Source organism: Ceratina calcarata, unplaced genomic scaffold (assembly GCF_001652005.2).
Source record: "Ceratina calcarata isolate Rehan_Ccalc_2016 unplaced genomic scaffold, ASM165200v1 scaffold54, whole genome shotgun sequence".
NCBI classification, from domain to species: domain Eukaryota; kingdom Metazoa; phylum Arthropoda; class Insecta; order Hymenoptera; family Apidae; genus Ceratina; species Ceratina calcarata.
The window spans coordinates 95,967-104,418 of record NW_017176565.1 but is presented as its reverse complement, the minus strand read 5'-3'; the positions used below and the strand labels follow the sequence as shown (position 1 = coordinate 104,418).

General features: G+C 46.4%; 3 protein-coding genes across 3 annotated transcripts; 2 read left to right on the top strand and 1 right to left on the bottom strand.

Annotated features, from left to right (window-relative positions):
- The first annotated feature begins 405 nt into the window (after positions 1-405).
- LOC108628700 (uncharacterized) lies at positions 406-4,275 on the top strand. Its single transcript, XM_018030793.2, has 12 exons — positions 406-559; positions 666-941; positions 1,020-1,293; positions 1,362-1,627; positions 1,690-1,847; positions 1,930-2,096; positions 2,462-2,736; positions 2,913-3,164; positions 3,233-3,422; positions 3,482-3,747; positions 3,815-3,978; positions 4,045-4,275. The coding sequence occupies exons 1-12, from the start codon at positions 484-486 to the stop codon at positions 4,234-4,236; spliced, it is 2,556 nt and encodes an 851-aa protein (XP_017886282.1). The 5' UTR covers positions 406-483; the 3' UTR covers positions 4,237-4,275.
- Scgbeta (sarcoglycan beta) lies at positions 4,272-6,305 on the top strand. Its single transcript, XM_018031022.2, has 4 exons — positions 4,272-4,566; positions 4,896-5,048; positions 5,113-5,350; positions 5,428-6,305. The coding sequence occupies exons 1-4, from the start codon at positions 4,289-4,291 to the stop codon at positions 6,067-6,069; spliced, it is 1,311 nt and encodes a 436-aa protein (XP_017886511.2). The 5' UTR covers positions 4,272-4,288; the 3' UTR covers positions 6,070-6,305.
- Positions 6,226-8,295, bottom strand: LOC108628824 (interleukin enhancer-binding factor 2). The gene is made up of 4 exons (XM_018031021.2): positions 8,159-8,295; positions 7,519-7,825; positions 6,876-7,440; positions 6,226-6,802 (listed from the first exon to the last, which is right to left on the bottom strand). Exons 2-4 carry the CDS (start codon positions 7,816-7,818, stop codon positions 6,516-6,518), a joined length of 1,152 nt encoding a protein of 383 aa, XP_017886510.1. The 5' UTR covers positions 7,819-7,825; positions 8,159-8,295; the 3' UTR covers positions 6,226-6,515.
- Positions 8,296-8,452: the final 157 nt, after the last annotated feature.

Here is an 8,452-nt window from a genome sequence, read left to right as displayed (position 1 = left end):
TGGGGTAGAAAGTAACTGTAAGTTGGACTTCAAAGACCGCCTTTTGGAAGCCGTGTTATCAGATGATTTATATCGAATGGAAATACACATATGAAAAGTTATTATCGAGCATTGATTCTTCCCTTTTCACTTACAATTAATACGAGCAGAGTCCTCGACTTATTCCGAGCTCCCATTCCTTTTGCGTGCACCTGAACTTCCGGACGCATCGTAAATATTAAAAATAGTTCTTCGGAAACCGACGTCAACCGATAGGGAACTTCCAGACTTAAGATTCTGATTTAACTAGCTTTTGTCGCATAAATATAAAAAAATGTGACCTCCTCCTCCTCCTTCTCGGTGACTTCTGCCACCACCAACGTCCGTGTGAAACACGCATGGAGGTGGCGCGGCGTACAAAAGAGATGTTCCGAGGAAGAAGCGAAGCACACAGTGATCGAGCAGAAAGTAGGGAAGTGATCGGGAAACTAATCGTGTCGAACAATGACGCTGTCAGCATCGATAATAGCGTTCTCCCTCCTCGTTAACGGTGCTTTGTTCTGCAACGCTCAGTACGAGGGTAAAGTGGTTCTTTGATTCATTCAATTATTCGTATAGGACGATGATTCGAAATAGCTCGACTGTGATGAATTAATATATATTTTTGAACGTATCACGATTTTTAGGAAGCGACTGCACCGTAGATAAATCACCCGGTATTTGCAAGCGAATCATTGAGTGTCCTTCGGTTTACCAAGAGTTATTGCGGGGAAACCCACCGCGGATGACATGCGGCTACATAAACTTTGACCCTCTCGTGTGCTGTCCGAACGAAGTATCGATAACGATGCCTAATGACATCGATACGAAAAGACCAACGGCGGACTCTCCTACGGAGAATGTAACGCCGACGACCAAGAGACCGCTTGCTGCTGCTGGCGTTGGCGCCAGAGCACGAGCAAGTGAGTAATAGCCCTTTTCCGCGAGCATGCGGGATTTTTTTGTTAAAATATGTATCAACGTTGACGATGTCATTATAGAATGCGAAGAGTTCTCGAGAAGCGTATACGCACTGGTGATTCCGCCTGTCCTGTCGGGCAACCACCGGGAACTGGTGAACACTTCGCTTTGCGCGAGCGTGATCGGCCGCAAGCTGATCGTCGGCGGTAAAAAGGCTGACCCGATGGAATTCCCGCACATGGCTGCGGTCGGATATGGGAATCCCGAGGACGGAATTAAATGGCAGTGCGGCGGCACCCTGATCTCGGAAAGATTCGTCATTAGCGCCGCCCACTGTATTTACAGTCTAAACTGGTAACTGAAATTTGCATTTGAGGTCTTTTTACAAAACGCGTTGATTATAAAAAACTCGATGCGATCAGGGGAACAGCATCGTGGGTCCGAGTGGGAGATCTGAACCTGGAGAGCTCAACCGACCCTGCGAAACCGCAAGATATCCGTATCGTCGAACGGATAAAACATCCGAACTACAAGCGACCGTCGGAGTATCACGACATCGCATTGCTGAAATTAGAAGAAGAGGCGGAGTTCAACGCGTATGTCAGACCTAGCTGTCTACCGTATTCGTTACCGGATTCTGGAGACGATGGCAAGGCCACCGCGACCGGATGGGGCCAGGTCGAATGGGGTAAGTTCGCTGTGTACCCTCTGTTTTTCATTATCGTTTTAACTCGACTCGTTCTTTACTAGCTGGCGACCAATCGAACGATCTGTTGAAAGTTACGATCAGTTTAATAGCACAGAAGCAGTGCAACAAATCGTTCTCGTCTGACAATACCCAACTCGCGTCAGGAATCGTGGAGAATTGGCAGATCTGCGCCGGTGAAGTGGGAAAGGACACGTGTCAGGTAACAAACACGCGTGTTCCGAGATCGATTAACGGACCGCGGATTTCGATGCGCTCATAAAAAATCATATTATCGCTTTCAGGGAGACAGTGGCGGGCCGTTGGTCGTCTTTAATCGAGATTACTACTGCATGTACACTTTGATCGGCGTTACAAGTTTAGGGAAGATATGTGGTAGCATAGCTCCCGGTGTGTACACTCGCGTTTATAACTACGTTTCCTGGATAGAAGATACGGTTTGGCCAGATTTGTAATCGAAATAAAAAATAGATTGAGAATTACATTTTTATACTACTTCCGTCTACTTATTTTACTCCGGCCCTCCTGCTCCGTTCAACGCATCACTGAACAGATGCTCAAGATTCACGAGGAAGAACTTAATATACATGTATGTATATTCTGATTGTATGTATGCTGATTCGGTGTTGCATAACGAACCAATTGGTCGAGGCAGAGGGCAATAAGGAAAATGCAGACACATTTCTCGCCGATGACGAACGAACGCAGTATTCCCCGTTTAAAAATAATATTTGTCGAGAAGCCACGATACTCAGAGCCGCATGCTCAACTCTCCGAAGAGTTACGAGAATAGTTGACTCGTTGAACCTGTTCTCGGACCTCGCTGCATCCTTCGAAAAGAGAATACGACATCCTTGACATTCGTGTTAAATGCTCGCACAGCCAATCACGGTCATCGAAGTTATTACACGAGTATAAAATTCCGCGCGAAGCAAGACGAGCCGTAGAAGCACGCAGGGAAACCACGAGGCAAGCTGCTGTGTACGAGGATCGCGGCGAACGAATCACCGCTATGATTAAATTATCGAAGCTCGTATTGATTTTATTTATCTCGAACGGGTCAATGTTCTGCGGAGCTCAAACGGAGGAAGGTAAGTAGATTTTGTTGGAACGAACCGTGGAGAACGTTGTACGATAACGTCTGAATTTTTCTTTTGTGAGAAAGAATTCGGTTCTATCGCGTGAGCCGTGAAACCGGAAAGAATCCCGTTATTCTATTCCAATGTGAACTCGAGAATTCTCGCAATGACTTTAATTGCTCTTTCAGGTGACTCGTGCATCGTCAATGGATTTGCGGGTAACTGCACCCGCATTCGCGAATGTCCTCCGGTTTACAACAACATATCCAGAGGGGAATATCCACACGTTGTGTGCGGTTACGACAAATATGACCCTATTGTGTGCTGTCCCGTTTCTGCACCCACTACGTCAGCTACTACTATTAGAACTACCACTGTGGCTACTAGTATTAGAACTACCACTCCTACGGCTCCTATCGGCTGGTCCAAAGCACAAAGGAGTATGTAATAAAAGATAATAATGCATTTGGAAAACGATCTGATCCGTTTTGTCGATCGTATCTTGCAGTGTGCACGTATTATCAGAGAACCTCTCCCAAATTTATTATCGGTGGTTCAAAAGCAAGATTCGCGCAGTTCGTGTTTATGGCCGCGATTGGATATAACTCGGACCAAGGGATCGCCTGGGAATGCGGCGGTACGTTGATTTCGACGAGATTCGTTTTGACCGCAGCCCATTGTACTTACAACCAGAACTGGTAAATACATGAAGAATAAAAATGCGCCATGATAGGAATTAGAATCGTTGTTACGTCAGGGGTAACGCGTCCTGGGTACGGCTCGGTGCTATAAACCTGTATCGTCCGAACAACGATTCGAATCCGGTAACGAGGCAAGTGGAGGAGAGGATAAGATACGATCGTTACAAGCGACCGTCGGAATATCACGACATTGCACTGCTCAAACTCGCCGAGCCCGTGACGTTTGGCAGATTTATAAAGCCCTGCTGCTTGCCGTTCGCTTACCCGGATGTTCCGAGCACGGGCAAAGCGGTTGCCGTAGGTTGGGGACAACAAGAGTGGGGTAAGACACAAGACTCGATAATCACTCGTTTGCCGACGATCGTACTTAATTCGTGGCATTCATTCAGCCGGAGAGCAATCGGAAGATTTGTTATACGTTAATGTCGACTTGGTACCGCAACCGATATGCAACAGGAGTTTTACCAACGGCATTAAGGACAACAAACTCGAGTGGGGTATAGTGGACGGATGGCAGCTTTGTGCCGGTGGTCTTGGAAAGGATACTTGTCAGGTAACGACTCGGATCGACGAACAACGCAGATGCAGCTTATTTTGCATGTTACTTTGAACTTCATAGGGCGACAGCGGCGGACCTCTGGTCGCGTATTTGGACTCTCAGCCGTCCTCATACACCGTAATCGGGATAACGAGCCTTGGAAAAGTTTGCGGCAGCATCACTCCGGGTGTATACACTCGCATTTACAATTACGTTCCGTGGATAGAGGACATAGTTTGGACAGATGCTGAAGTAGCTGAAGCTAGTTCCTGATTATAGTTTAAAAATGAAATAAATTTATTTACATCGTTATCCCCTCGGTTCCATGTTCTTCCATCGATCTTCTTCCATCGATCGAGCCGGGGAAAGCTTTCTCCTTTCGTCCGTCCGAATATTGTGCGAACGTCTCTTCCAAAATTTAGCGAACCTCGAGATATATCGGTGGCAGAATATTTCGGACGATGTTCGGCATCGATCCGGGAACGGACCCGCGCAAGCGCCAGCCGGCGAATTTCACCTAGTCCTCGTTACTTGCTGTGTACGCGTACGCTCGAAAACGGGGTGGTCGTCTATTTTCGTTTGTCCAGAATCGCGTAGCGATAGGTAAGGAAAGGAACGTTGAACACGTAGCTCGTAGCACGCGTACGAAATGAGCCGAACATCCAACGTGAATTAATCACCCTCGCGACTTGTAGTTTAAATGATACCACACTACAGTTAAACTCTCGCAATTAATAGAAAATAAATATGAGATCGCTGACAATTTGCAGCTACAGATTCATCTATTTTATTCGGTCAGGCGTATCTAGTATTTAATATAGATGCGCGAACGAAGTACGCGGAATTGAGACACGTGGCGTCGGTACGTGTTTCGGAACGTCGCGATCGATCGAGACGGTAAAAGTAAAATGATAACGAACGTACTTGCCTAGCGGAGTGGAGTCAATGTCTGCCACCCTCGATGCGTGCGTCAACGACACCGGATCGCCCTCGATATCGAAGGCCGAGGACAACCTGTCCAACAGCGACGGGCCTCTGATCAAAGGCTACGTTCGTCGGAACAGCTGCAGTAGCGTTCGTATAAGGTGAACAAATTCTGCGTCAAGGGTCCCGCATCGCTGCTAACGACAACCGTGTCGATCGTTTCAGTTCCGAGAACGTGAACAGGACGATAGTATCCTCTCACACGATGTACACCGAGAAATCGACGAAGCGACGTTACTGCCTGTGGATGCTTACTTTCGTCTTGGCAGTGATCGGCCTTTGCAATCTGTTTCTGAACATCACCGTGATCGCCGTACTACGGATCAGTCAGAGGATGGAAGCGATGGAAATGATACCCGACGAGAATCTCGTCAAGTTCTATGGGAAAACCGATTTGGACGAGGTCCGTTCATATTCGACGAGTTAAATTGTCCGTCGCGGGATTCGTCTGAAACAGGGATCGATGATATATATTTTCAGGTGTGCCTACGGTCGGGAGTCTGTCAAAGTTACGGGGACGAGTCGATGGAAGTCTCCGGCGACGATGCCGGCGTTCGGATAGACGTGAACGACCATCGGTCGCATGACAAGACTCTGACCAAGGTGACGGTCTTACCAAACGGGACTACAATGTCGAAAGTGGAGTCGTTTGAAGTAAAAGATCCGAGGACCGCGAGCGTTTACTTTACCACAGATTTCCCGAACTTCGGCTTACCGGCGGGCGTGGATAAGATCGACGTGAAGATCGCCGAGACGCACAGGATAACGTCGCCGGTGAACGAGAGCCTCAGCGTAAACTCCAACGAGCAAATTTCGATACAGGGTGCGGAGGGGACCAGTATGGAGAGTAAGGACATCGCCTGGAGCGCGGACAAAGACATTCTCTTGAAGAGCGTCAATGGGAGCATCGTCCTCGATTCGAAAGATGGAGTGTCCATCAACGTCGAGGATATACCGATCGCGCCGATGTTCCTTCAGAATCCATCCAGTCACGAGCAGGTCTACAAGGTCTGCATCTGCATGCCGCAGGGGAAACTGTTCACGGTACCGGTTCGCGCTGGCATCGACACCAACTGTGCCCGAATCAATCGGGCCCCGGAGAACGATCCATGTTTGCGATAAGATTCATGCTGTTTGTACTCTGATTTTTTAAGTACTCTAAGTAGACTCTCCGCCGAGCGGCGAATTTCATTGTTTGTCTTACCTGAACGAACAAGAGCGTTTGCCCTGGATCGTTCGAACTGCCGAGTGTACGAGGTCGCCAAGAAAAGATTTGAATTGTACTGCTGAGACGTAAACACGTCTCGGATCTTATTCATGAAAATACATAAAGGGTCCTCAGTTGCATTTGGAAAGAAGTAGGGGTCTACACTCAATTACATGGCGTAAAAACATATCGATCACACTGCTTACGAAACATCGTACGATTTATATGCAATACTAAATTCGAACTTTTGTATCGAACAATCGATATCATGAGTAAATCGTCATTGTCATTGTCAAAAAATGCCTGCCCCTTGCACGAGAGCGTTAAAGAAAATTAAACTATTAATTAGATAAATAAAGAATTAACCGCTCTCCGTTATCATTTCCTCGTTGCTCTCGTCCATGTCTTCTTGCTGTTCCTGTTCCGTGGGAGGTTCGTAGGCTTTGTCCAAAGGACTAGCGACCACGCCACCGGCCCACACACTCATTTCCACGGCCAGTTTGTTGGTACCCTCGAGCAACGGTCTGTAGCCTCCGTGAGCTAGCACTCGTAGCAACGTTTGAGCAGTGAGACAGACTAGATCTTGTTGTTCCAACGTCATGGCCGTGTGTACTCGTATATTACCGCTCTCGCATGGATCGGAGATACCTGAACATGAACAGACACAGAGAGTCGAGACGCAATACTCGTATAGCATTAATTAAATGGCGATCATATTTACCGGCGGATCCTGGTAGGAAGAGTCCCGAAGCTAGCAGCTGGAGAACTCGTTTATACGCCTGGTTGATCGGCAATGCTTGTCTGCTCGGATTATTCATTATAGCGTTGTGCGCCAGTAGATCCAGCATCCAAGGGGACAACGGATCCAGACCATCGTATCTGTTTCTCAGATCTCTTAGCAGTCTGATCAACACTTTTATACTGGAGTGATGCGCGTTCTCCTCGAACCATCGAGAATGTCTGATAGCGGCGAGATGGCCCTGGCAGATCTTTACGTCCAAGTGTTGATCGGATTCTAATTTTCTCAAGTTCTGATGTAACGTGGTGATGAGCACACGAACCGTGGCTTCATTATTGCCGATATCGAAACCGCGTTCCGTATGAACGAGCCTAAACACTTCTTTAGGATTCACACTTTTGAGGTCGTTGTTAACTTTTGTACCAAGAGCCTCTACTGCCGTCTTGGTAGGGAGGGTTTTAAGAATCACTACGATGTCTGCTACGTTGTGACCTTTAATCATCGTTCCTTTCTTGAAACTTCCTACCTGTCTCACTTCCTCCAATTGCTGCAAGAAATATGATCTTCATTAGACGAGCAAACGAACATAGTAGATACGATTGAATTATACATTTTAGATACTTACGCAAGCTTCGAAGCTGCCTGGAGCAACTATCAAATTGTCCAGCACACTCTGTAACTTAGTTACAAGGTTCAAGATAGAAGTTTGTTCCTTTGCCGTGGGACACATGTCCGTGTTCTTTTTCAAGAGTGCCATTTGAAAGTCCGATTCATCAGGAGCAGGTTTAACGCGTGGAAACGCTGCTTCGCACAAAGTATAATCGAACGGATGCCGTGGAAGGAATTGCTTCCTGGGGAAACCCATCCCACGGCCCATACCTCCTCGACCTCCTCTGATCATTCCGCCGCGACCACCTCGTACCATATTACGTCTAATCGTGAGAACAAAAAAGTAATACTCAATGTAATGATAAGTATTCAACAAACATTTATTAATGCCTGTCAAGATCGGACGAAGATATAACCATCTGAGAATATCAAGAAGCTCCTAAATTCGTCAGAGTTGCTTGAATGAATTAAGAATTCACCAAGATCAAATAGCAAACAACGAGTGAGAAAATGTAAGTTATTAATATCCAGATTGTATAATGAAACCTTTACGAGAAACTGGTTAACCAAAAATGCTCGGTAGCGGCATCGTTCGAAATCAGTGACGTTGACTATATAATACGTCAGTTCTACGAACAGGAACGTAAGGAACTTACCAAAGAGCTAGAAAAATGAATGAATGATGATATATTCGATATACTGCTTCACAATATTTAACAGCAAATTTAACTGTATGCAACTGTATGTACAACAAATATGATGCTACGATCTACCACCTCTACCACCGAGGAGAGATTACTAAAGAGTGGTGGCAACTATCGACTACATCGAACCAACTTCAGGCGGCTGCTTGAATTATCGATAAACTGCAATCTAAAGCTATGCGTTCAATAGAACATTAATTTCAAATAGCTACTAACTAAGATTAATGGAATAAGGAAGAATTATGA

Coding starts and splice junctions, on each gene's coding strand:
- LOC108628700 (XM_018030793.2), top strand. CDS start 484: ATGACGCTGTCAGCATCGATAATAGCGTTCTCCCTCCTCGTTAACGGT. Junction 560..665: donor CTGCAACGCTCAGTACGAGG/GTAAAGTGGTTC, acceptor CACGATTTTTAG/GAAGCGACTGCACCGTAGAT. Junction 2,737..2,912: donor CGGAGCTCAAACGGAGGAAG/GTAAGTAGATTT, acceptor TTGCTCTTTCAG/GTGACTCGTGCATCGTCAAT.
- Scgbeta (XM_018031022.2), top strand. CDS start 4,289: ATGTTCTTCCATCGATCTTCTTCCATCGATCGAGCCGGGGAAAGCTTT. Junction 4,567..4,895: donor CCAGAATCGCGTAGCGATAG/GTAAGGAAAGGA, acceptor GTACTTGCCTAG/CGGAGTGGAGTCAATGTCTG. Junction 5,049..5,112: donor TGCAGTAGCGTTCGTATAAG/GTGAACAAATTC, acceptor CGATCGTTTCAG/TTCCGAGAACGTGAACAGGA.
- LOC108628824 (XM_018031021.2), bottom strand. CDS start 7,818: ATGGTACGAGGTGGTCGCGGCGGAATGATCAGAGGAGGTCGAGGAGGT. Junction 7,441..7,518: donor CAGGCAGCTTCGAAGCTTGC/GTAAGTATCTAA, acceptor TATTTCTTGCAG/CAATTGGAGGAAGTGAGACA. Junction 6,803..6,875: donor CTTCCTACCAGGATCCGCCG/GTAAATATGATC, acceptor GTTCATGTTCAG/GTATCTCCGATCCATGCGAG.